The following is a 24,548-nucleotide window of genomic DNA, read 5'->3' as shown; positions in this document are numbered from 1 at the left end:
GTCCAGCTAATTTCTTTCTATTTTTAGTAGAGATGGGTTCTTGAGCTTGCTGAGGCTGGTCTTGAACTCCTGACCTCGAGCGATCCTCCTGCCTCAGCCTCCCAGAGTGCTAGGATTACAGGCATGAGTCACCTCCTGTGGCTCTTGGTTCCAGCAAGCCTGCCGTGCCCCAGGGTCTTTGCACAGCTGCTCGCTGGTCCTGGGAGGCTCCTCGGCATCCTCCCATGGGTTCTCCCTCCTCCCTCAGGCCCCCTTGCTCCGTCTTGTTGACTTTCCTCTTCACTGCCTCCCCGCTAGAGCATCAGCTCTCCAAGGCCAGTGGGATGTTTCTGGGTTGTCCACGGCCGTGTTGCCAGTGCCCAGAACAGCACCTGGCACGCGGTGGGTGCTCACAAGCACTTGTGGACCGACCGGAGTAGTGACGGCCCCATCTCCTTCCCTCCCCGCCCAGAGAAACAGCTGGAGGTCCTGCAGGACATCGCTGACCTGACGGTGAAGGCCGCGGAACAGGCCGTGTTCAAGTGCGAGGTGTCTGACGAGAAGGTGACGGGCAAGTGGTACAAGAACGGGATCGAGGTGCGGCCCAGCAAGAGGATCACCATCTCCCACGTGGGGAGGTGAGGAGTGGGCTGTGGAGGTGGCGGGGGCTGGTGGCGTGTGTGTATCAGTTAGCTATAGCTGCGTGACAAAGCGCCACCAGACTTAGTGGTCTCAAAAAACAAGGCCTGATTTGAGTCTGCGGGTTGTTCAGGGCTGGGTGGGCGAGGACGGCCTCCCTCGTGCCTCTGCGGTCGGCCGAACGTTGGCCCTGCTGCCCGCGCCTGGGCTCTGGCAGGACCTCGGCTGGGATGCCTGGGCTGGTCTGTCTGGCAGCTCGTCCTCCAGCAGGCTGGCAGTGAACACGGTCGCTGTGGCCTAGGCTGGGAACAGTCCCAGTGTCACTTCCGCCGTATTCTACTGGGCAAAGTCACAGGCCAGCCCGGAATCAAGGGCTGGGGAACAGACGCCAGGCCTCGGTGGAGGAGCGGGGGCGCCGTAGGGTCTCACTACACGGGCGCAGACACAGGGAGGGGAACAGCTCCGGCCATATCGTCAACAGTCTACACGGGGGCCCAGCCAGAAAAACAAGAGGCTGGAATTCAACAGGCGGCACATGGGCACCCAAGATAAATAATCGGCTATCTGCGGAGTGCGAGGAGCCACCGGGACATGCAGAATCCTCGTGGTTTCCAGGCCGTCGCTCCTGGGGGGACGAGAGCCCTCCCTGTGTTCTTGGAAGGATCGTGCCGCTCGTGTGTCAATGAGGATGATGACGCATCCTGACGCTCACAGGGCACTTACTGTGTGCCGGGTACTTTCCAGATGCTTTACCACGATCTTGATGTAGATTGGTATCATAACCCATGTTTTGTAGATGAGAAATGGAGGCACGGAGAGGTTAAGTAACTTGCCCAAGGTCACACAGCTACTAAGTGGGATCCGAACATAGGCCATAGCATTCCAAAGCCCGGAATAAAAATGGTGGGCATGTATGAATAGATCGCATTGAGGAGTGTGCTTCTCGAGGTGGCATTAAGGGAAGCAGATGGGGGCAGTCCGGCTCTGTGGTGGCCCCAGGGCTACTTGGGCTGACCCCCACCCTGCTGCCCGACCCCTTAGGTTCCACAAGCTGGTGATCGATGACGTCCGGCCCGAGGATGAGGGCGACTACACATTCGTGCCTGATGGCTACGCCCTGTCACTCTCTGCCAAGCTCAACTTCCTAGGTGAAAACGCCCCTTCGTCCCCGCCGTGCGCTGTAGCACCCGCCCTCCCAGGCCCAGGGCCCTGGGCGCCCCCCTTCAGGATTAAGTTTCCCTGATTGTACACGGAGGATGACAGCAAGCGTCTGTCGAGCTCCTGGGTGGAGGCGGAAAATGGAGGGAGGGCGTTGTGCACGCCGGAGCGTCCACGAGGGGTCAGGGGTGGTTCATGGGCCTGAGCCTTGCCCGCGGCACCCTAGTTCCTGGGGACGCCACCAGCCCTCGCCTCTGCCTCTGGGCTGTGACGGGCCTGCTGGGTATAGACCTAACTGTCCAGTTTCCTTTGCCTTCCAGAAATCAAAGTGGAGTACACACCCCAGCAAGGTGAGCCACGGGGCTGTCTGGGAGCTGGGGCCCCTGGGGCGCGGGCAGGAAGGGCTGCGGGCCCGGACCCTGGGGTCTCTATTGGCGTTGGAACCCAGCTCCCTGGGAGATCCTCTAGTGGGGGTTGGGAAGGCCCCGCTGCCCACACCCCTCAGTTCCCCAGTCACCGTTCTGTGCCACCAGAGCCACCAAAGATCCGCCTGGACTGCTCGGGGAAGACCTCAGAGAATTCGATTGTGGTTGTGGCTGGAAACAAGCTGAGGATGGACGTGGCCATCACAGGGGAGCCCCCTCCCGTTGCCACCTGGCTGAAGGGAGATAAGGTAGGCTGGGGCTTCCCCTCTGCCGAGTTCCTCTTCCCCTCCGTGCTGCTGGGTGACTTTAGGCAAGTTGCTTGCCCTCTCTGAGCCGCAATTTCATCCTCTATAAAATGAGGATGATGATTCCTTCTTTATAAGGTTGTTTTGAAGACTGGAGATTATATTTGTCGGCCACAGGTACGGGCCTAGCACACGGTGGGTGTTCCATCCCCCATCCGTCAGTTAATTAATCAGCCGATTGACCAATCTAGCCTTCCAGCCATCTGGCAACTCATCCGTTCATCCATGCATCTTTTCATTCATCAGCTAATTGACTAATTCACTCAGCCATCCACTCATCCACTGATTAATCCATTTGTCCGTTTATCCAGCAAGCAATCCAGTTATCTACCCATCCAGAAATGCATCTGCCCGTCTCTCTGTATATTCCCATATCCACCCACCATCCAGCGATCCAACAAGTATTTTAACCTTGTATGTTACAGACCCTGGGACGCTTCAGCTTCCTCTTCTGTGAAATGCACAAACTTGAGTCAGTCTCTCATGCACTCACTCGGCAGGCGTCCCCAAGGTTCCCCCCGTGCCAGGCTGGGTATAAGCTCCCAGGACGCAGCCCTGAGTCAGATGCAGCTCCTGCCCCGCAGCAGCCTCGGGAGAGGCAGACACCTGCCCACGGTCACAGTCTAGGGCGCTCGGGGCTGAGATAGAGGGAGGTTCAGAAGCTGTGAGAATCTGGGGGATGGAGCCATCACTTCCTGCTGGGGGCATCCAAGCCAGGAATGCTTCCTGAAAGCGGCAGCTTTTGGGTGGGCCCTGAAGGATGCGTAAGAGCTCAGCATTGCACGCACAGGGACAGCCCTGCAAAATCGCAGGGACGAGACAGTGCAGTGTGTTTAATAAAGGCTCGTGTTTGGAGGGCAAGGAGGGCAGCGGAGAGGAACAACGAGGCTTGTGGTAGACCCGAAAGGGCCTCTTGGGCTGAGTCCGGGGCACGTGTGTCGTGTGGCGATGGGGAGCCACTGCGGGGCCTGGGCCAGGGGAGTGGCGGAGGCAGGCTAAGCCATGTGGTGGTGGTGTCCAGGTATTCTCGGCCACCGAGGGCAGGACCCGCGTCGAGAAGCGAGTGGGGTGCAGCAGCTTCGTGATCGAGAGTGCGGAGCGGGCGGACGAGGGCCAGTACACCATCAAGGTCACCAACCCCGTCGGCGAGGACGTGGCCACCATCTTCCTGCGGGTTGTGGGTGAGCAGAGAGGGCTGAGGTGACGGAGCAAGGGGGCCCGAGGCCACGAGGGCCCGGCTGACGGTTTCCATCGGCCCACAGATGTCCCAGACCCCCCTGAGGCCGTGCGCGTCACCTCAGTGGGAGAGGATTGGGCCATCCTTGTCTGGGAGCCACCCAAGTACGACGGGGGGCAGCCGGTCACCGGTGAGTGCCTGTGGCCCTCTGTCCTCATGACCTCCGACCCTCACGGCCCTCTGACTTTCTCCTTGACCTCCCAGAGCTGTTAGCACCTCAGTGACCTCCCTCTGACACCCCGTTTTCCATCGCTGACACCTCACCATCCCTTGGGTCTTGCTCTATCCTCCTCTGCTCCCCAATAGCCTGGGGTTTTCTGTGGCCCCTGACCCATGACATGTGACCCCTCTCGATTCCTGACCCCAGGACTGATAGCCTCTGAGTGCTCTGTGGCCCCTGAGATCAAACCCAAGATTCATGGCCCCAGACCTCTCGGGGTCACGTGATCCTTCAGGTGCGACCCTCAGTGCCCCAGCTGACCTGTGGCCCCATGCCCTCCCGTGACCTCCACTCCTCCCTGCCTGGGGGCCTCCAGGGTACCTCCTGGAGCGCAAGAAGAAGGGCTCTCAGCGCTGGATGAAGCTGAACTTTGAGGTGTTTAAGGAGACGACCTATGAGTCCACCAAGATGATCGAGGGCATCCTCTATGAGATGCGGGTCTTCGCTGTCAATGCCATCGGAGTGTCCCAGCCCAGCATGAACACCAAGCCCTTTATGCCTATCGGTAACACCCCCAGACCCCTCACTCTGACCCATCCACCCCCATCAGCCTCTGACCCACACTCTGCCCGTCATTGACCTCTGACCCTACACCCTGGCCTTTGACCCCACAGACCACTGACTTTTGATCCCTCCCATCCAACACCCCAGCACACTGGCCCCAGCCCCACCCATCATCCGGTCCCCTGACCCGATACATCCACCACTGACCTCTGGCCCGCCAGGCTAACACCTGCCCTGTCCTCTGTTGCTATTGAGTTGCTTTAATGACCCTTGGTGACATTTCCTGGGTCGTCGACCTTGGCCCACCATACTGATCCCTTTCCTGACCAGTGACACTACCTCTGACCCCTGCCCCTTCCTGCTCCTGACCCCCTAATTCCCCCCGTGTCCTCTGCCTGGCCCCTGCAGCCCCCACGAGCGAACCCCTGCACCTGGTGGTGGAGGACGTGACAGACACCACCACCACCCTCAAGTGGAGGCCTCCCAATAGGATCGGGGCCGGCGGCATCGACGGGTACCTGGTGGAGTACTGCCTGGAAGGCTGTGAGTGACCCTGGCGGGCTGGGGCGGGTGGCGGCCAACGCAGCACCACTGGACATCCTGTCCGGGGAACCGAACTCGGGCGGTGCAGGGAGAGAGACCTGGCGCGGCGGGCTGCCTGCATGTCGTGGCTGTGCTGGCGCAAGTCCCCGGGATGGGATGGGTCCAGCCAGACCCCCAGTGACCAGCTTGTCCTCTCTCCCTCCCTCCCTTCCCTGCATCCATCCTCCCTACAGCTATGACTTTTCATCCATCCATCCATCCGTCCTCCCATCCGCCATTTATCTGCTGTCTGTGTGCCTCTTCCTGCCTTCTGTTCCTTTGCCCATCCAACCGCCTCTCATCCATCCCTCTTAACACCCATCCATCCATCCATCCATCCATATCTCCCTCCTTCCTTTTTCCTGTATTTCTCCATCTTCCCCCCCGCCCCCCGCCGCCTGCCATCTCCTTGCCTACCCACCATCCCACCATCCCTCCGTCTGTTCATCCGGGAGTCTAGCGGATCATGCAACTACCCATCCCTCCTATAGCACTGTTTTCATCCGGTCTGTCTCTTGACCACCATCTTTGCTTCCTTCCTTCTTCCACCCACCTGTGTGACCACCCAGCCACCTGTCCGTCTAACTTGCAAATGTCTTCCCACCTGCCTATCCATCCCCCGCCACCCTCCAGAGATACACACATTCGCTGGGCGCCGTGTGCCTGGCCTGGCACGTGGCTATGGGGGTGTCTCCAGCGCGGTCATCTCCCTGGGAGGACAGACGGGATCACCTCGACGCCATATCCCGGGTCCCGCCCTACACTTGCTCGCCGTGTGGCCTCGGGCAAGCGTCAGGGCCTCGGTATCTTCATGGAAAGATGGCGAAGACGGTTCCCATCTTGGCAGGGTGCAGTGACGGCTGCGTCCGACGGTTCATGGAGTCGATGGGTGGCTGAGCCCTGGTCGGCTCCTCCCTCTTCCCCGTCCCAGTGCTCTCCCCGCCGACCCTCCCTGGCCGACCCTCCCCATACCCCGAGGAGCCTCGCGCTCCAGAACCGTAGAGCCCACTCTGATTGCTGGGCTGACCCACGTTGGTTCACCAGCCCATGGCCGTGAACCCAGACAGAAAGTCACGTAACGAAGGGCAGGCAAGCTGCTGAGCTCTGACAGCCACTCTCGACGCACCCTCCTGGACGTGCCTGGGCGCTTGCCTCCTGCTGTGCCCTCGGACAGAGCCACCATCCCTGTCCCTCTGTGCAACCTTGGCAGAGCTTAAGAGTGTTCTGGAGTCAGACAGGTCTGGGTTTAACTTCCTAGTCCAGCACATCTGAGCTGTGTGACCTTGGCAAGTTTCTTAACCTCTCTGGGCCTCAATTTCCTCATCCTTAAAATGGGGATAACTTGAAGTTGAGGCAAGAATTAACGAGCTGACACATGTGCCACCCTTCCAGCCTGGCCGTCATAAATGCTTAACCAATGTGGGCCGCTCTGCTACAGCTGCTGAGGATGTACTCAGTGTTCATAGCGGTGGGGCCTGAGTCACCGGGGACAGTGAGCCGGGGGGTGCGGGGCGCCGGGGGAAAGGCGGCGGGATCCACCAGCTCTTCCCTCTAGCCGAGGAATGGATCCCGGCTAACACCGAGCCCACGGAGCGGTGTGGCTTCACCGTCAAGAATCTCCCCACGGGAGCAAGAATCCTCTTCCGGGTTGTCGGGGTCAACATCGCGGGGCGTAGCGAGCCGGCCACCCTGGCCCAGCCGGTCACCATCCGGGAGATTGCAGGCGAGTGACCCCTGTCCCCTGACCCCGCTCTTCCCAAGGCCGGGTAGGAGTCATCCGGCCTGCCCTTTCCCTGTATTCAGTAGGCCCCAGAAAACCTCATCGCCCTTGTCTCTTGTCCCGCGAATGGCCCCCCAGCCCAGTGCTGAGCCCCCGCCGTGTTTGTGCCCTCAGAGCCACCCAAGATCCGTCTGCCCCGCCATCTCCGCCAGACTTACGTCCGCAAAGTGGGAGAAGCTCTCAACCTTGTCATCCCCTTCCAGGTACGGGAGCTGGGATCAGGGGTCGGGGCAACGCTCATCCACAGCAAGCCTCCTCTGCCCCACCGGCCTCACCCCTGCTGTCTGCCCCCAGGGAAGGCCGCGGCCCCAGGTGGTGTGGACGAAGGGCGGGGCCCCCGTGGACACCTCCCGCGTGAACGTGCGGACCAGCGACTTCGACACCGTATTCTTCGTGCGCCAGGCGGCCCGCTCGGACTCCGGGGAGTATGAGCTGAAAGTGCAGATCGAGAACATGCAGGACACGGCCACCATCCACATCCGGGTCGTGGGTGCGTGTCCTGGGCGGGGAGGGGGCGGAGGGAGGAGATGAGATGAGAGGCGGGGAGGAGGTGAGGGGAGGAGAGATGGGGGAGCCCTGAGGGAGAGCGATTGGGCTGGGGCAGGCGGCATCCGGGGACCCTCGGGCTGGCCTACAACACCCCCCCTCCAGAAAAGGCAGGGCCGCCGGTGAACGTGAGGGTGAAGGAGGTGTGGGGCACCAACGCGCTGGTGGAGTGGCAGCCCCCCAGAGATGACGGCAACAGTGAGATCACGGGCTACTTGGTCCAGAAGGCCGACAAGAAGACGATGGTGAGTGAGGGAAGAGGGGCTGGCGGTGGGGACGATGGGGCAAAGCCGGCCAGGGCGGCAGAGCGGGAGCGGATGTTCCCATCGCACAGGTGGGGAGACCGAGGCCCAGAGAGTGGGCTTGGGCCTTTTAGCTGAGATTTGTGCATGATGGGTTTTCTTTCTCTTTTTTTTTATTGAGGTAAACTTTACACAACAAAATTAACCATTAGTCATTTTATTTTATTTATTTATTTATTTTTGAGATAGAGTCTCGCTCTGTTGCCTGGGCTGGAGTGCCGTGGCGTCAGCCTAGCTCACAGCCACCTCACACTCCTGGGCTCAAGCGATCCTCCTGCCTCAGCCTCCCGGGTAGCTGGGACGGCAGGCATGTGCCACCATGACTGGATAATTTTTTCCATATTATTTTTAGTTGCCCAGCTAATTTCTTTCTATTTATAGTAGAGACGGGGTGTCGCTCTTGCTCAGGCTGGTCTCGAACTCCTGAGCTCAAGCGATCCTCCCGCCTCGGCTCCCAGAGTGCTGGGATTACAGGCGTGAGCCCCCGCGCCGGCCCACCATTAGTCATTTTAAAGTGAAAAATTCCGCAGCGTTTAGCACATTCACAGTGTTGTGCGACAGCCACTCTGTCGACTTCCAAAGCGTTTTCATCACCGCGAAAGGAAACCCCACACCATTAGCGGCCACCTCCTGTCCTCCCGGACCCAGCCCCTGGCAACCACCGGTCGGCTTTCCGACTGTGGATGTTCTGACTCCGGACATTCCATACGGAGAGCGGCCTCCACCGCGTGCCTGGCTTCTTTCGCTAGCGTAATGTCTCCCGGGCCATCCGTGCTGTCCCGAGTCAGTGCCTCGCTCCTTCTTCGTCTGGATGGACCACGTTTTATCCGCCCATCCGCCGGGCGCTGGAGTCGCTCCACCTGCTGGCGATTTCGAACAGTGCTGCTAGGAGTGACGGGTTCTCTGAACGCTTGGATGCACTTCTCTAACCCCTGGCCCTTCTCGTGTCTGTGTCCACTTGTGCGTGCTCCCCTTGTGTCCCCGCCTCGCCCCGTCCCTCCCTGTCCTCACACCAGGAGTGGTTCAACGTCTACGAACGCAACCGGCACACTTCCTGTACTGTGCCTGAGCTCATCATAGGCAACGAATACTATTTCCGTGTCTTCACCGAGAACATCTGTGGGCTCAGCGACTCCTCTGGTGTCTCCAAGAACACGGCCCGCATCCTCAAGACAGGTGCTGCCCCCTCCCCGCAGGGCCCAATCCCACCCCCACTGCCCTCCTGGCTGGGGTCCCACCTGGACGCCTGTGGCCCGACCCCCTGGCCACGGGGGAGAGGTGGTCAGGGTTCACTCCCTGGTTGGGGCTGGGGGACAGTCCAGATCAGTCACCTCACAGATGTATCTCCCCTCTCCAGGAATCACCTTAAAGCCATTCGAGTACCAGGAGCATGACTTCCGGATGCCTCCCAAGTTCCTGACGCCTCTCATAGACCGCGTGGTAGTGGCTGGGTACACCGCGGCTCTCAACTGCGCCGTCAGAGGCCATCCAAAGGTGCCTGGGGCGGGGCCCAGATCCGCGTGTGCGTCACATGTGGGCCCCTGGTGGGAGTCTCCCACAGGGTGGAGCCCCCGCTCCCCGGCACACCGGCTTTTCTTCCCTGAGTGCTCCTCTGTTTCATGGCATTTGCTCACTTTTAACCCACTTCCTGTCTCTCTCCCCCTCTGGCCAGAGCCCAAGTCTCCGACAATCGGCCCCTGTCTTCCTGTCTTTTCCTTTGCCTAACGTGGGCCAGGCGACAGCTGATCCCGGCAGCCTGAGGAGAGGGCCATTCGGTCTCTCTTGCCCTGTCCAAGGACAAACGCCAATCCCTCCGGGGGCCAGGGGCAGTCTAAACCTCCACGGCTCCCAGGGTCTTCCCGCTCCATCCCGGTTTCCAGACTGCTGTTTGGGAATACGGACGCTTGCAACCTTGAGCTCGAGTGGCTCATCTAGAACAGGGGTTGGCAAACTATGGCCCACAGGCCAACTCCACCTACCACCTGTTTCTCTCAATGAAGTTTTTTTCTTTTGAGACAGAGTCTCACTCTGTTGCCCTGGCTAGAGTGAGTGCCGTGGCATCATCCTAGCTCACAGCAACCTCAAACTCCTGGGCTCAAGCGATCCTCCTGCCTCAGCCTCCCGAGTAGCTGGGACTACAGGCATGTGCCACCATGCCCGGCTAATTTTTTCTATATATTTTTAGTTGTCTGATTAATTTCCTTCTATTTTTAGTAGAGGCGGGGTCTCGCTCTTGCTCGGGCTAGTCTCGAACTGCTGAGCTCAAACAATCCGCCCGCCTCGGCCTCCCAGAGAGCTAGGATTACAGGCGTGAGCCACCGCGCCCGGCCTCAGTAAAGTTTTATTGGAACACGGGCCACACACATCTGTTTACATTTTGGAGGCAGAGTTGAATAGTTGCAACAGAGACTGTAGGGGCTGCAAAGCCTGAAATATTTACTAACTGGCCCTCTATGGGAACAGTTTGCCGACTGCTGCTCTAGACTCCGGGTTTTTAGCTTCAGCGCCTTTAGACACACTGTGGAGTCGTCTCTGTCTACTCACTAACTCCACAACCCCACTCGTTCATTCTGCTCATTTACTCATCTGCCAATCCATTCATTTACTCAGTTCATTCATTCACTCCACTGGCTTATTTACATCATTCATTCATTCACTCATTCATTTGTTCGCTTCATTTCCTTCACCAAACATTTTCAGAGGCTTTCTATGCACTAGGTGAATCAAACAAGAAGTTTCTTGTATGTTGGGGGAGACCAATATTAACCTAAAGTCGTACAAATAAAACTAAAAAGGGAGCAAAGAGTGCTAGAGAAACGCAGGCAGGTATGGGAGTGTAAAATAGGAGTTCCTGTCGCAGTCTAGGGGCCAGGAAGGGACGTGTGAGCTGAGACCTGAAGGGGAGGCAGGTGCTAGTTTGGTAAAAAAGGAAGGGACGGGCAATACTGGAAGAGGGAACAGCCAGTGCCAAGGTCCCGAGGTGGGAGTCTGTCTGGTCTGTTGTGAGGAACAGCGAGGCGGCCAGTGTGGCCGGGCGGTGGGGGCAGGTGAGTGCAGAGGACTAATGGGGCCAAATCGTGTAGGGCCTGGTGGGCTGCTATGAGGGTGAGCTCTCGATTGGGAGACCAATGGGAAGCCCTCACCATGACATTGTGAGGTAGGGACAATCAACCTGCTTTCACAGAAGAGGAGACTGAGGGTCAGAGAGTAGAAATGACTAGTTCAAGGATATCCAGCAAGGAGGTGGCACAGCCTAGCACCTAAATCTTCCTCCTGAGCCTCATTTTGCCATTGCCCAGGGGACCCTCTCTGAGTTGCCTTCCTCTCCCGCTCCCCTCAACAGCCAAAGGTTTCCTGGATGAAGAACAACATGGAAATCCGAGAAGACCCCAAGTTCCTGATGACCAACTACCAGGGGGTCCTGACGCTGAACATCCGCCGCCCCTCGCCCTTCGACGCCGGGACTTACACCTGCCGGGCCGTCAACGAGCTGGGCGAGGCGCTGGCCGAGTGCAAGCTGGACGTCCGAGGTGAGGTCTAGAAAGGAGTCGGCCCCGGGCCCGCTACCATGACTGGGAAGCCAGGTCCGGACCCAAACAAGACAGATGCAGTGACATGTGCTGGAAGGAAGGCAGCACGGGGCATTGGGGGGATTGGGCTGGGGAGCCCCTGACCCAGCCGGGCAGGAGGAGACCCAGAGGGCTTTTCCAAAGGAGTTGAAGGACAAAGAAGAGGGAGGCGATGGGGGAGAAGACCTTGGTAAATGGCCCCCAAGGCCTTTCGTGCGCCTGGGCCCACGTGGGTAGAGGAGGTGCTCAGATGAAGCAGACAGGGATAACGGCAGAGGACCGGGGCTGTGGGAGCCCCAAACAGGCCCCCTCCCCAGCCTGTCCCCAAGCTCCTTCCTTCTTTCTCCTGCCTCTCCCTGCCCTGCCCCCTCCTCTCTGCCCCATGGCCCTGGCCCCAGCTCAAGCTTCATCCTTTTCCTCCTGGGTCTCCTTCCCAGCCCCCTCCCCAGCCCCCTGCCTCTAGTCCCCCGCTCCTGTCTGTCCACACATGGCCCTAGAGGGGTCTCTGTGTCCAGAGCCGACCTGCCCTTCCCCTGCTCCCAGCCCCCCCAGGGCTCCCCAGTACCCCCGGAGCCCCTCAGCCTGGTGGTCACCGTCCTGCTCCGGCCCCAGCCCCGCCTGCCTCACGTTCTCCCGTTTCCCTGCGTGCTGAGTGCCAGCCACACTGAGCTGCTGGCTGTTGGACAAACCGGCCATGCTTTCTCCTGCTGCTGGGACTTAGCACATGCTGTTCCCTCCACCTGGAGCCCACTTCCTCGCCCCCTTTGCCTCAAGCTCCGGTGCCTCAGACGTCAGCCAGTCAAGGCTCAGTGAGGTGGCCGCTAACAAGTCCCCCAGAGCAGGCTGACACCAATATGGACCTCCGGAGTCCCTCCCCGCCCGTGACTTCTGACCACTCAGACTTCCCCGGCCCTGAGGACAGCGCAGCAGACAGAAGTGGCTGGGGACCCTTAACAAGGGCTCTGAGAGGACACTTTCCAAACCTGTCATTCTAGATCACTGCCCTTCCAGACTGAGGCAATTTCTAATACTCTGTCCCCTGTATCCGCTATTGACTCAGTTCAGAAATACCCCGATGTCAGGATTCCAGTGACTGCTCACAGCCAGCAGCTGCTCAGAGCGCCCCAGGGACAGTGACCAGGGCACTGGGTTGGGTTGGGTTGGGTGGCCAAGGACAGGCACATGGACGCAGCAGGCGGAGAAGACAGGGAGGGCAGGACTTCAGGAAGAGGCGTGCCCGGGGCCCGCCTCACCCACCCTTTTCTCATCGCCCCCACAGTGCCGCACTGAAACTTCTCCCGCCGTCGAGACGATCAGCTGCTGTCCGAGCCCCAGTCCCACACCTCCTGGGACTGTGTTCTTTCCAGAGTTCTCACTGGGAACAAAACAGGCTTGTCTCGGACTCTCACGTGTCTGTCCTTCTTGAATCTGTAGCTCCGCCTTCCTCCTCCCGTGGGGCGTCCGTCACATTCGAACAGACCAAAGTGGGGCCATCTCGGAACAGCTACTTTAGTGGGGGCGGGGCAACTACAAAGTGTGGCTGGTGAGCCCACGGCCGGGGGGCGGCTCTGGGACTAGCTGCTGGGAGCAGGGAGGACGCAGGCGGCTGCAGTCGCAAAGACAGCGGGTCAAAGAGGAACCCCAGGCCAGACTGAGAAGGCCGTTCCACTGAGGCAGCCACGTCTGCGTGGTGGGCACTAGGTCTCAGTGGTGGCCCCAGGAGCAAGACAGAGTAAACCGAAGACCAGGTGGAAGAGGCCACACCAGAAAAGCTACTGCCAGGCAGCCATGTTGAATTGGTGACAATGGCGGAACTGCTCATGACCTGGTTGTTGGTTCTCAAGTGGCCGATCTTTATTAACTTGAATAATTCATCTCTCTGGCCTGAGGCAATGTACTTTGATCTCTAGTCCTTTGGTGACCTCGAAAGGTGTGGGAAGAATCAGAGTCCCCAGAGTTCGGAGGTCTGCGGCTCAAGCCTGGCTTCCATGGCGTGGAGCTGGGTGCAAGGGAGAGCTGGTTTCAGAGGCGTGACCAGCAGGCCGAGCTGCAATGCGGGGCAGAGGGGGCATTTTAAACGGAAGAGGCCCACAGGTTCCAGGGCCCCCACCGTCCAGGACCAGCGCCCCTGTGCTCCCCGGGGGCCTCACAGGGAACTGGACGCCTGGCATGGCTGACGCTACCCCTTCAGAACCCACTTCAACAGGCCAAGGTGTGGGCGGGTGTGCGTTTCCAATTAGGACACCATGGCCACCTCCGCTAAGGGCCCCGGGGCCCCGCAGACCCTGCTGTCTTCCACCCACAGGCTTCGTACCCCTTAAGGACTCAGGAGTCTGGGCCAGTCTCGGCCACTCTCAGACACAGGCAGCCAGGTCCCCGGCCTCCCTCCCCGAGTCCCCCACTCCTCACCCCTCCTCCCTCACCTCCTCGCACTCCAGCTCGTCTTCCTCGTCTTCCTCGTCGTCGTCAAGGTCCTCCGGCGCCGAGTCCTCCTGCGTGAAGGGCACGGCTCCGTGGGCCGCGTGGAAGCGCAGGCGGTAGAGCAGCCGCACCCACTGGCCGAACTCGCGGTCTCGGGTCTCAGGCGGGGCCCGCAGCTGCAAGTAGAAGGCGCGGCCGGTGCGGAACTTGACCTTGAGCTGGCAGCGGCTCTCGTCGTGGATGAAGAGCTGGACGAACTGCAAGGGGAACAGCCTGGGCGGACGAAAGGGGCGGCCTCAGGTGCTGCCCCCGTGACTCAGCCTTCCAGGCCCCTGGCGCGCTGGGGGTCGGGCGTCCCCGCCACGCCGCCCCTCCCCAGCCAGAGGAATCCCTTTCGCTTTCATTGCCTTTTGAATTTAAGTCCATCCTCAACTTTCTTCCAGCCACACACCGCCGTTTTTTCTCCCACTGGTCCTCTCTCCTAAACGCCAGACTCGAATACGCAGCTGCCTGCTGGACATTCCATCCGACCGTCTGCATAACGCGTCCGAAACCAAATTCCCGATCCCCTGGCCCCGCCCCCAACCTACTCTCCGACGTCCCCATCTTAGCTACTTCCCCCCACTTGCTCGGTCAAAAATCTAGGCGTCGCCCCTGATCCAACGTTCTCACGCCCTCATCCAATCATGCCACCAAATTCTGGTGGCTCCACCTTTAAAATGTATCCACAATCCAACCACTTCTCACTCCCTTCCCGCCACCACTGGGTCCAGCCACTAATTTCCGCCCTGGGCTCACGGCCTCAGCCCTTGGCTCCTACAGTCTGCGCCCCACGAGGCCGCCAGGGGGCGGCGGTTAGCACCTTGGACAGCTCTGTTCCCGCCCCTAGCTCCCGGATCACTGGAGTAACTGCAAAGCCCTCACCAAGGCCCTGCGCGACCTGCTCCTTGTTCCCTCTGCCTCATCTCCTGCACCTGCAGCCACGCTGGCCTCCTTGCTGTTCCATAAACACGCCAGGCTCAGTCCTACCCCAGGACCTTTGCACAAGCTGTTCCCTGAACAACCTGAAAAACCTTCTCCAGCCACTCCCATGACTCGCCACCCCCTTCATCTCCCTCGCATCCTTCTCAGGAAGTACCTTCTCAGGGAGATCTCCCCCAGCCTATTTGCAACCACATCCACCCTGGCAGACTTCCTTATGGCCCTTCCTGGTCCTATATGGCCCCATAGGCCTCTCCTGATCTGATGACTTGCCATTTATTCTGTCTGCCTTCCGAGAGAAAGTGAGCTCCTTGGAGGCAGGAATTTGGGCCCAATTTTGTCCAGTGCTGTTTCTCTGGTACCCGGAGCTGACACACAGCAGGTGTTCAGCCCAGGCATAGCAATATTACTTCTAGGAATGGATCGCACACACTTCCTCTCACCTGTTCACAAACTTACACAACACGGGTTCCCCTGCCACACTGGTTGTAACCCCAAGACACTGGACAACCTCAGTGTCACTTATCGGATGACTTGATTATTGACCCCCAAATGGAAGAATAACAGCTGATGTTTATGGAGCACTTATTCTGTGCCAGGTGCTGTTCCAAGCACTTTACATTTACTCGGTTTATCCCGCGACAGCCCTGGGAGGTGGGCTCTCCTCTTCTCTCCATTTTCCAAATGAGGAAACTGAGGCATAGGCAGGGGTAGGGGAAGCCTGGCCAAAGCCAGTGAAGAGTGAAACCACAATCTGAACCCAGGCCACCTGAAGGCAGATATTTGTTCAAGGACGTCCCCTCCTATATTAAGAGCAAGAGGCTGGGCACAAGCCTGATGTCCAGGAAGGACCCCAGAGCTCACTCAACTGTGCATGTCCAAACAAGTCTGTTGGTTGTACCCACGCCCAGATGTGTAGGGACACAGTGCTGATGATGGAGTGGGCACCGCAGAGAGGCGGCATACAGCTTGTGTCCACTGCTGTTTTTAAAGAAAGGACGGGCCCACATGTGTGCCTGTTGGAAACTGCTTCAGAATAGCTCAGGGCTGCAAGTTGGTTAGACAAAAGTGAGGGGCTGGGGGATGAGTCTTGTGGTCAGGTCTGCAGAGCAAATACAATGTTTTCACTTCGTTTGGGGAGGGGGCTTAGGGTGCTGAAGCTTGGGGCGGGGAGCCAAAGCCACTACTCAGCATAGTCATTAGTGTTCTTCTAACTGCAGGTCGTGATCAGTGAGTGGTAACGTCAACTGGTGGAACAATTAGCATTTAGAGTAAAAGGAATAGTGTAGAAGAGGAAACGTCCCGGTGCGCCATCCCGGAATCAGAATACTGCTTCGTGAAAGGTTTTTAACTTGGGGGCAGAGGTCGCTAGATAAATGAAGGCTGTAAGTAGCCCCTAGTACTTTCAGATCTGAAGCGGATTCTGCCACAGAGTTACAAAAAACCTTTTGGACTTCGGAACTGCAAAGGATTGTGGGCCTGTGTGTGTGTGTGATAGAGACAACGTGAGTTCATCCTTCTTCATTCCTTTCCTTCTTCACTCCCTCTCCCTTCTCTTTTCTCCCTCTCTCTCTTTCACTAACTGTGAGATGTGGTCAAAAAAGTGAAAGCTGCTGGCAGAATGTTTCTGGAAATATACTATAAGCATGTAAATGTTTCAGTGTTTGCAGCTGGAGTTGGGGGCAGGAGTCTGGGATGGGTGAAGGGTATACCTTGCACTGTTTGTTTTCCCTGTGTGTCTGCATTGCTTCTTCAATGAAAAACTAAGACCTAAAGCAGCAGTGTGTAGCAAGGCGTGGGGGCTCAAGAGTCCTAAGATTGGCAATCACGAGGAGCTCGAGGTTCCAATTCCAGCCCATTCCTGACCCACTGTGTGAACCTGGGCAACTGGCTCCCTGCTCCGAGCCTCAGTTTACCTCTTTGGAGAATGGAGCTAGGGAGCGCACCTCATGAGGATATGAGGTCAGAGATGAAAGCATGTGCACGGCCCAGGGTGCACCTGGCATGCAGCAGACACTACATAAGTGGCCATTCTCCTGACCCCTGCCGGGGTATAGCTGAGGACTGTCCCCTTCATGTCTGTCTAGTCCCTGTTTTCTGGCCCCCGAGGGTTGCACTGTCCTTGTTCTCCCAGGTGGACCCTAGCCCAGAGAGGGCTGGCAGCCATCCCAAACTCCTGGCCCTGGGGGTGGTCCGGATGCCCAGAGCTTAGGGAGGAGGAGGTCTAGGCTGAGGTGGGGGCAGTCACCCGAAGAGCTGCAGGTGTCCGTTCTCCTTGGTGGGGCCTGCCAGCAGCAATAGGTCTGGGAGTTCCAGGGCTGGACTGGAGGCTGCCACCCCCACGGTGACCTTGTTGGCAACTTCTCCTAAGCGGGTCACCTGGGGCCATAGGTCAGAGGTTAGAGGCGGGATAGATGGGGGGCAGAATTGGGGAGGGATCAGAGGTTAAGAATCTTGGCAGGGTAAAAGGTCATGAACCAGGTAAGTTGAAAATCAGGTTGGGGGCCAAATATCTTGGAATTAAAGCTCAAGAATCACATGGGTGTGAAGTCAGGGGGAAACTGAGGCAAGGGAATCAGAGTCCAGGATTCACAGAGAAGCTAAAGGGCTGGAGGTATGTGGAGGGGTCAGAGGTCACACAGGAGCTGGAAGTCAGGAATCCAACGAGGTGGACATCATGGGGAAATGGTCAGAAGTAGGGAGAGCAGGGGTTTCCCATGTCAGGAGGCCAAGGGTCAGGCCGAGACTCTGGGGTCCTGGGGCTCCACACCTGCACGAAGTTGCTCTCAAAGATGGGGAAGTCCCGCAGCTGGTCGAACTCGCCGCTCTGGAGGTGGCGTTGGAGCCGTCCGGGACGGCCCGCGGGATAGGCTGGAACCAGGGGGCGTTCTAGAGGGGCGAAGTTCGGGGGTCTATCCCAGGAGGCCGGGCCTGACTCCCGCAGCGGGTAGGGGCCGGGGTAGTCCCGCGTTGAGGAAAAGGGTATCAGATGTCTCCGAATTGCTGGCCCCATCCCTTACAGGGTCCCCTCACTGATTCCCTCACCAGGTCCAACCCCTCCTGGACTGGCTCTGCCTCTCACCTGCCATCCCACCTGGTACCGCCTCACCTGCTCCACCGAGGGCCGGCCTAGGCTCATGCCTCCGCTTCATCGCAATGCCCCCGCCCCTAGAGCCGAACGTAGGGAGGAGCCGGCGGAGAAAACAGAAGGCGGGGCTGCGGGCACTGTGACATCACAACGCAGCGGACCAGGCTGAATGACGTCACCGAGAAGCAGACGCCTGTGGTGGTGACGTCACCCGAGGGACCGCCCCTGAGGACCCCGGCCGTCGCCCAGCTGATTACTAGCCAGGCTGCGGATGGACGGCAGTGCGCAGGCGCAAGCAGCTGGCGCCCGCGCGCAGTCGCCAGGACGCGTCCGGTTCCTCCCGGCGTGCTCCGCGGCTCTCGGCTCACACCGGCCCCTGGGCTGGTGGAAGGGGCCGCTATGGCGGCCGGCGCCGGGGCAGCTCGGCTGCTTCTGCTCTTGCTGATGGCGGTAGCGGCGCCTAGTCGGGCCCGAGGCAGCGGCTGCCGGGCCGGGGCCACTGCGCGGGGGGTGAGTCCTCATTAGCTCTGTACAGCGGCCGAGGTCAACGGAAGCCGTGGGTCTTGGGGCTTTAGGTGGGTTAAGGTGGGAACGAGGCTGCGCAGGGCCGAGAAGGACGAGGGGAGAGAACCGCGGAAAGCCAGGCTGCAGCCACGCGCGCAGCACGGGCCTCCGCCGGGCAAGAGGCCGCGGCGACTGGGAGAGAAAACCAGAGGACAGTTCTGACGGCTTTTCTCGTGAATATGTATGAGGGGGCGGGGCTCGGCTGGCATCTTGGCGAATCGCACGTCGGGGCGGTTAAAATGAAAAAGACGTGGCGAGGGGCGCTTGCGGGGTTGGAGAGGAGTTCTGTCCTGAAAATGCACGAGGGGGCGGGATCTTGAGCTTGCGCGTACCTTTTAATGTGGAAACAGGATCCAAGGTGTGAGGGTGAGCATAGGTTTTGCAGAGGCGGCAGAGGTTTGGCTAGCTGGAGATCTTGAATGTGCTTGATAGAGGCTGAACTCAGGCTGGGGTGTTAAGGTAAAAACGAGGCGTTTTGGATCTTAGCCTGTAAATGAATCCCTGGGAGAGGGAGGGTGTGTTTTAACTTATTATTATTTATAGTACAGGGTGTGAAAGTGACCTGGGGATAGTTGCCTTGGAAAGGAGGTTAGAGGAGTTTGTAGAGTCTGGTTTTCTGGGTATGGAAGAGCCCGCATTATGAATATTCATGAAATGGGTGGTTCCTTTGCGAATGGGGGCAGGTGTCAAGTGTTTTGGGTTTTTTCTTCCTGCCTCTGGTGCTTGAATCAGGAAGGCATCAGTGATTGAACACGAATATGAAGATAAGACTCCACCCTCAGCCTGCCAGTCTGTCCTGGGATCTGTGGGTCCTGCCCTGCTGAGGGCTTGGGTGGTCCTCACCTATGCCCTTCTCTCTTGCAGGCTGGAGTAGAAGGCCGAGAGGGCGAGGGCTGTGGCCCGGTGGGACTGCTGCTGGAGCACTCGTTTGAGATCGGTGAGTCCAGCAATGTCCTTTTCTGGACACTTACCTGGTGCCCTGTGAAGTCAAGACTCGGGGTCTGGGTGCTATCTATACTAACAGCTTTGCCCGTCGTGGGGTGTGTATGAGAGGGGGCGTGGAGAAGAAAAACACTGCCTTTAGTGCCTCCAGACCTGTAAGACAAATCCCAGTTTCAGAATGGTCAGTGAAGCAATAATAATTTCAGAACAGACTTTTTTAGGCCTGTAGAGTCAGGCCCTGGCATCTGCTCCATGAACAGCTCCGCGGATTCTGACACAGCCGGGCTGTTGGGAGATCCTGAGCTCTACAGCCTTCATATTTTGCCCCTGGGGAAACTGAGGCTCAGGGAGATTATGTGACTGTCCTTGGGTCACCTGGCAAGGCAGAGGCAGGACTTGGGAGCTTTGGGGTTCATGCATGTGCCATAGGCTGCCTTGTGGGGTGAGAAGGCAGGACATGGTAGGGGTATCCCGTTTGCAGATGTATAAATGGGGGCTCAGGTTGGGGAAGGAACCTGGTCACTCTTGGGCGGAGGCCAGACCAAAATTTGAATCCAGGTCTCCTGGCTCCTGCCTGGGTTGAAGGGCGCATTTGGGGCTGGTCTCTGAGCCCGGGCTCCCCACAGATGACAGTGCCAACTTCCGGAAGCGGGGCTCACTGCTCTGGAACCAGCAGGATGGCACCTTGTCCTTGTCGCAGCGGCAGCTCAGTGAGGAGGAGAGGGGCCGACTCCGGGTGAGGTGGGGACCCCAGGGCTGGGGGTGGGGGTGTCTGGCTATCTCTCCAGCTGCCCTGCTCTGGTTCCCTGCAGCCCACCCCCTAGGTCTAAGTGGGGCCCAGTGCCTCCTGCTGCCTTCACTCTCTGTCCCCCGATGACTGCCCCAGGCCGAGTGGTGCTGTGGCTGGCCTTAGTGCCAAGAATGTGAGGTGCCGGCCTCAGGGCCTGTTCCTATGCTGCTCCCTCTGCCTAGCACACCCTCTTCCTGCAGGGGTCACACCGCTGGCTTCTCCCGTCTTCCAGAGTCAGCTGAGATGTTTCATGACCACTTAGGACACGATTTGCTCGTGAGGAGAAAGAGATCCTCAAAATAGCTGTGGTTAGACAAGAAGTCACTTCTGTCACCTGCTTTGTGGCCTCCTCAAGGGCCCGGGCTCCTCCCAGGCCCAGCTTGAGCCTCTCTGGGGTGGCGCAGGGAGGCCCCAGGGCTCTGGGCCACAGGACGGAGGGGGAGAAGGAGGGGCGGGGGAGCAGCAGCTTTAGGGACAATTTGCAAAGTTGCACAGTCCATTTCCACTTCTGCCCCGTTGGCCGAGGTCGCTGCAAGGGAGGCTGGGAAACGTGGATTTATTCTGAAAGCCGGGTGCCTGCAGGCGCTTTCCCCAGAGAAGGCGTCATAGTGAGGTTTGCCCGACCAGCCTTTCTACACGGTCCCACGTGATTCTGTCACAGGTGCCTGCAAAGTAGAGAGGGTGTCCTCAGGACTCACTCCATCACTGGGCTGGGCTCTACTGTCCTTCTCCCCCGAGGTGGGCTGGCCCCAGGTGCTCACGGCCTCACCCACCAGCTGGGCCGCCCAGTGGGAAGAGTCCCGGGCAGACCCAGGGCAGCCAGGCAGGGAGTGAGCTGCTAGTGGGTGAGACTGGGTAAGGCCTTCCTCGCTGCAGCCTGCGGGGGTCACAGCCTGGCAGGGGCCAGGCACCGTCCCTCGCACCAGCACCCCCTACCCGCCCTGCAGGATGTGGCAGCCCTGAATGGCCTGTACCGTGTCCGGGTTCCGAGGCGGCCTGGGGCCCTTGATGGCCCAGAAGCTGGTGGCTATGTCTCTTCCTTTGTCCCCGCGGTGAGTTGGTGACGTGGACCAGCCCCCCATCCTCGCCCCTGCCACCTGCCTCAGCCCTGCTTCCACCACTCGGCCCCTCGAGGTTCTGGTGGCTGCAGAGGCTGGGAAGACACAGACCCAACCTTGCCCTGGTCTCCTGGTCCAGAGGGGTGGGCCTGGGGGTTGGTGCTTTAATGCGAGGACCCTGGGGAGGCTGGGCTTGTGTCCAAGGGTGGCAGGGAGCCATGGAAAGGTTTGGAAAGATGCTTTGGGGGTCCCATGGTGGGGGGAGGAGGCTAGCGGGGGCCTGGGCAGCAGCCCCTGCTCTCCCCCTCCCCTTACCCCTCCCCTCCCCACAGTGCTCCCTGGTGGAGTCGCACCTCTCGGACCAGCTGACCCTGCACGTGGACGTGGCCGGCAACGTGGTGGGCGTGTCGGTGGTGACGCACCCCGGGGGCTGCCGGGGCCACGAGGTGGAGGACGTGGACCTGGAGCTGTTCAATACCTCGGTGCACCTGCAGCCGCCGGTCACGGCCCCGGGGTGAGGACGTGTGGGGCATCGGGGGTTCCTCTGCCTTTGTGGGCGTCCTTGCTGGCTGCCCCTGGCCCTGGCCCCTTCCCCTGCAATCCTTGGTGGCCTCAGGGTCTGCAGGTCCCTGGACTCCAGCCCCTCACGCTTCTCCTCTCCGCTTGCCCAGCCCAGAGACGGCGGCCTTCATCGAGCGCCTAGAGATGGAGCAGGCCCAGAAGGCCAAGAACCCCCAGGAGCAGAAGTCCTTTTTCGCCAAATACGTGAGTGGGGCTCCCCCAGCCTCCCCACCCCTTCCTGACAGACCCCTGGGGCCGGGTCCCCCTGCCCCTGTCCAGAGTCCCCCACCTGGCTCCTCTCCGTTCCTTGTCCTCTGGGCCTCCTGCGCATGGGGCCCCTTAAACTCCCGGCGCCTCTGTGTGTCCCTCTGGCACCGGGGCTGAGCCTGGGCCTGGACGCGGGCTGAGGGCTGTGGCGCGCCCACCCCGCCACGGCCAGCTTGAGGAAGCGGTCCTGGGGCCGGGTGTGCTGGGCCGGCACGGGCACAGCAGTTAGAGTCCTGCTTGGGACAGACAAGAGGCTTGTTTGGAGGAGGAGGGTGTGGAGGAATGGCCAGCTCTGGGGTGCAGGCCCAAGCCAGCCTGGAGAGGAAGGGGTGGGACAAAGGTTCCAAAGGAACGAGGGAAGTGGCAGGTCCTGCAGGAGGTTGTGGCTGCGAGGCACGTGGCCCTGGGGAAGGGCACAGCGGGCAGCAGGGTGCGTGGAGGGCTGGCGTGGAGCTCAGGAGGGAAGGGCCCATGCGGCCGGAGCCCGAGGCCAGGCAGGGGGCCTGGGGGTGCTGGAGGGGCGGCTCTCTGGAGAAGGCCACTTCCACCCGAGCCTCCGGTCTGCCCTCGTCTGGTGACTGGTGCTAGGTTGTGGCACAGGCCCTGGGGAAGCCAGGGCGCCACACGGAGGCTGGTGTGGCCCGAGGGGGAAGGGTGCTGGCAGCCTGTGGCGCGGAGCCCGGCTCTGCTGAGCGCCACGCCTGGAGGGCCCAGTGCTCCTGACGTCAGCATAGTCTAACAGCTGCAGGGAAACTGAGGCCCAGAGAGGCTGAGGCCTTGCCTGCCCTGCCCTGCCAGCCCTGACCTGCGCCCCCCTCCCTCCTCAGTGGCACCTCATCCTGGGGGGGGCCGTGTTGCTCACAGCCCTGCGTCCTGCTGCCCCAGGGCCCGCGCCGCCGCCGCAGGAGGCCTGAGTGAGGACCGAGACCCCCTCCCGCCTCCGCCCCTCCCGCACCCACCAGCCCTCCCCCGCCCGTAGTGACGTAGGGGACCTGGGCCCCCTCCCCTCACTCGGCCTCCCCTCACGCTGGCTCTACCTCCCCCTGAGGGCAGGTGACTCCCATGCTCATCTCCTCTCTCTGTCTCTGTGTGTGTCTGTCTGTCGTCTGCAGTGGATGTACATCATTCCTGTCGTCCTGTTCCTCATGATGTCAGGAGCGCCGGACGCCGGGGGCCAGGGCGGGGGTGCGGGTGGAGGTGGCAGTGGGGGCAGTGGCCGGTGAGGGGCTGGGGCTGGTCAGTGCCCATCCTCTGTTGCCCAGAGCCTTCTTCCCTGCTAGAGTCTCCCATGTCCTTGGCCATCCCAAGAAGGATTTGCCAGCCCCTCCTGTGTGCCCGTCCCGCGAGGGGAGGACAGCCCCACCAGGAGACAGCATGCCGCCTGCACGAGCCCCTTGCCCTCTCTGGGCCTCTGTGTTCCTATTGGCAGAGCAGTGGCTGGATTCTGGGCCCTTGGGCAGGGGCACCCGTATCTGCTGCAGCCCTGCCTCCCCCATGTCCCCGCTGTGGCCCCAGAGGCTTCCCTTTGCCCTCAGGATAGCGTCCCACCTCCTGGGCCACTGGCGGCTCCAGCCTCTCCAACTTCGTGTCCCGCCCCCGCCCAAGCCCGTGCAGTCTGGGAACATGCCGAGTTCTCTCCAGCCTCCGTGCCTTCGTTCCGGGTGGTCTCACCCTCCTGCCCCTGGCCACATAGATGGCCCTGTCCAGGCTCCCGGGGCGCCCCCTCGCTTGTCTGACACTGGACTGGGCCACAGCTCTCCGCTGTGTCGCTCGAGGGCACCAGGGGCCCTGGCTCGACTCCTCCCCCCGCCCCTCCCGGTGCAGATAGAGTCCCGCCCTCAGGACGCCAGGCCCGGTGGCCTCTGGGCTGGAAGGAAAATGTTTAAGGTAAAAAACAAGCAAAGCAAAACCGACATGCAGTGAAGTCAAGGGCCACATGCTGCACAAGAACCTGTCTCGGCTGTCCCCTTCCCGCTGTCCCCTTCTCCAGCCGTCCACTCTCAGTGGGGCCTGAGCGCAGCCTCTGCGATTCATCGCCCTCCCTTTTAGGTGTATTTTAAAACATTGACAACATATTGAAATAAGTGAACGTTTTGAAAAGTTACAGCTTTCGACAGCCAAATGCAACTGTAGTTTTGGCTCGAGACGGCCGTGATGTGCAGCCTTTACTGAAATCCACTGTTCATTTCATACGTTCCTAAGAAACAAGAAAATGGCTGTCCTTGTCGTCGTCCTCACTATGTAACGCTCAGCTGTGTCGTGTGGCAGTTTATTATTAAACTGTTCCCCAAATGTGCGACATTCCGCTTGCTTCCTGCTTTATATGGTTATAAATAGTACCACAGAGAATGTTGTCATCTAATCTCTCTTTGGTGTGAGTCTGAATGGTTTCCTTGGGACGAGGGACTAAAAGTGGAATTACTCTGGCAGATTGGAGACGGTTTTATGAACAGGTAATACATTCACATGGCTCAACTGAGCAGGTAGGTGCGTGGCGGAAGGTCACATTCCCTCCTGCACTTGCATTTGCTTTTTGTTCTCCCTCCTAGCGTCTATATGCCGGCCCAAACCGCAATGTGCGGGGTTCACCCCTGTTTGTAACACAAAAGCAGCTAATTTGCGTGGGCATG

The 24,548-nt window shown here is 59.7% G+C and overlaps 3 protein-coding genes across 4 annotated transcripts in view; 2 read left to right on the top strand and 1 right to left on the bottom strand.

Annotated features, from left to right (window-relative positions):
* MYBPC2 (myosin binding protein C, fast type) overlaps positions 1-12,536 on the top strand; it is a 24,669-nt gene extending 12,133 nt beyond the window's left edge. Inside the window, exons 11-26 of the mRNA XM_012643017.1 lie at positions 452-617; positions 1,660-1,766; positions 2,097-2,126; positions 2,310-2,449; positions 3,528-3,687; positions 3,769-3,873; positions 4,280-4,468; positions 4,876-5,010; positions 6,605-6,772; positions 6,944-7,032; positions 7,124-7,319; positions 7,481-7,620; positions 8,694-8,853; positions 9,035-9,171; positions 11,021-11,207; positions 12,526-12,536. Of these exons, the coding sequence (XP_012498471.1) occupies positions 452-617; positions 1,660-1,766; positions 2,097-2,126; positions 2,310-2,449; positions 3,528-3,687; positions 3,769-3,873; positions 4,280-4,468; positions 4,876-5,010; positions 6,605-6,772; positions 6,944-7,032; positions 7,124-7,319; positions 7,481-7,620; positions 8,694-8,853; positions 9,035-9,171; positions 11,021-11,207; positions 12,526-12,536 (2,120 nt within the window). The remainder of the gene's footprint in view (positions 1-451; positions 618-1,659; positions 1,767-2,096; positions 2,127-2,309; positions 2,450-3,527; positions 3,688-3,768; positions 3,874-4,279; positions 4,469-4,875; positions 5,011-6,604; positions 6,773-6,943; positions 7,033-7,123; positions 7,320-7,480; positions 7,621-8,693; positions 8,854-9,034; positions 9,172-11,020; positions 11,208-12,525) is intronic.
* A 542-nt stretch (positions 12,537-13,078) lies between these two features.
* On the bottom strand, positions 13,079-17,800 carry FAM71E1 (family with sequence similarity 71, member E1). Its single transcript, XM_012643143.1, has 5 exons — positions 17,731-17,800; positions 17,419-17,519; positions 16,897-17,027; positions 13,730-13,940; positions 13,079-13,245 (listed from the first exon to the last, which is right to left on the bottom strand). Exons 1-5 carry the CDS (start codon positions 17,798-17,800, stop codon positions 13,189-13,191), a joined length of 570 nt encoding a protein of 189 aa, XP_012498597.1. The 3' UTR covers positions 13,079-13,188.
* A 252-nt stretch (positions 17,801-18,052) lies between these two features.
* On the top strand, positions 18,053-24,214 carry EMC10 (ER membrane protein complex subunit 10). Of its 2 annotated transcripts, XM_012643120.1 has the most exons (8): positions 18,053-18,246; positions 19,165-19,237; positions 19,869-19,978; positions 20,980-21,084; positions 21,423-21,604; positions 21,762-21,855; positions 22,746-22,832; positions 23,031-24,214. In XM_012643120.1, the coding sequence occupies exons 1-7, from the start codon at positions 18,136-18,138 to the stop codon at positions 22,830-22,832; spliced, it is 762 nt and encodes a 253-aa protein (XP_012498574.1). In that variant the 5' UTR covers positions 18,053-18,135; the 3' UTR covers positions 23,031-24,214. The 2 variants fall into 2 exon arrangements, with proteins under 2 accessions (XP_012498574.1, XP_012498573.1); XM_012643119.1 differs by lacking the exon at positions 22,746-22,832.
* Positions 24,215-24,548: the final 334 nt, after the last annotated feature.

This window comes from Propithecus coquereli, unplaced genomic scaffold (assembly GCF_000956105.1).
Source record: "Propithecus coquereli isolate 6110/MARCELLA unplaced genomic scaffold, Pcoq_1.0 Scaffold193, whole genome shotgun sequence".
Classification (NCBI taxonomy): Eukaryota; Metazoa; Chordata; class Mammalia; order Primates; family Indriidae; genus Propithecus; species Propithecus coquereli.
Note: the sequence above shows the minus strand (reverse complement) of the source record. Positions and strands in the feature narration are given on the sequence as shown.

Excerpts from the sequence above, each read along its gene's own strand:
- FAM71E1 (XM_012643143.1), bottom strand. The coding sequence starts at position 17,800 with ATGAAGCGGAGGCATGAGCCTAGGCCGGCCCTCGGTGGAGCAGGTGAG. Across the intron at positions 17,028-17,418 it reads TTGAGAGCAACTTCGTGCAG|GTGACCCGCTTAGGAGAAGT; the intron begins GTGTGGAGCCCC and ends CTATGGCCCCAG. Across the intron at positions 13,941-16,896 it reads GGACACCTGCAGCTCTTCGG|GCTGTTCCCCTTGCAGTTCG; the intron begins GTGACTGCCCCC and ends TCGTCCGCCCAG.
- EMC10 (XM_012643119.1), top strand. The coding sequence starts at position 18,136 with ATGGCGGCCGGCGCCGGGGCAGCTCGGCTGCTTCTGCTCTTGCTGATG. Across the intron at positions 19,979-20,979 it reads AGGAGAGGGGCCGACTCCGG|GATGTGGCAGCCCTGAATGG; the intron begins GTGAGGTGGGGA and ends CCCGCCCTGCAG. Across the intron at positions 21,856-23,030 it reads AGTCCTTTTTCGCCAAATAC|TGGATGTACATCATTCCTGT; the intron begins GTGAGTGGGGCT and ends TGTCGTCTGCAG.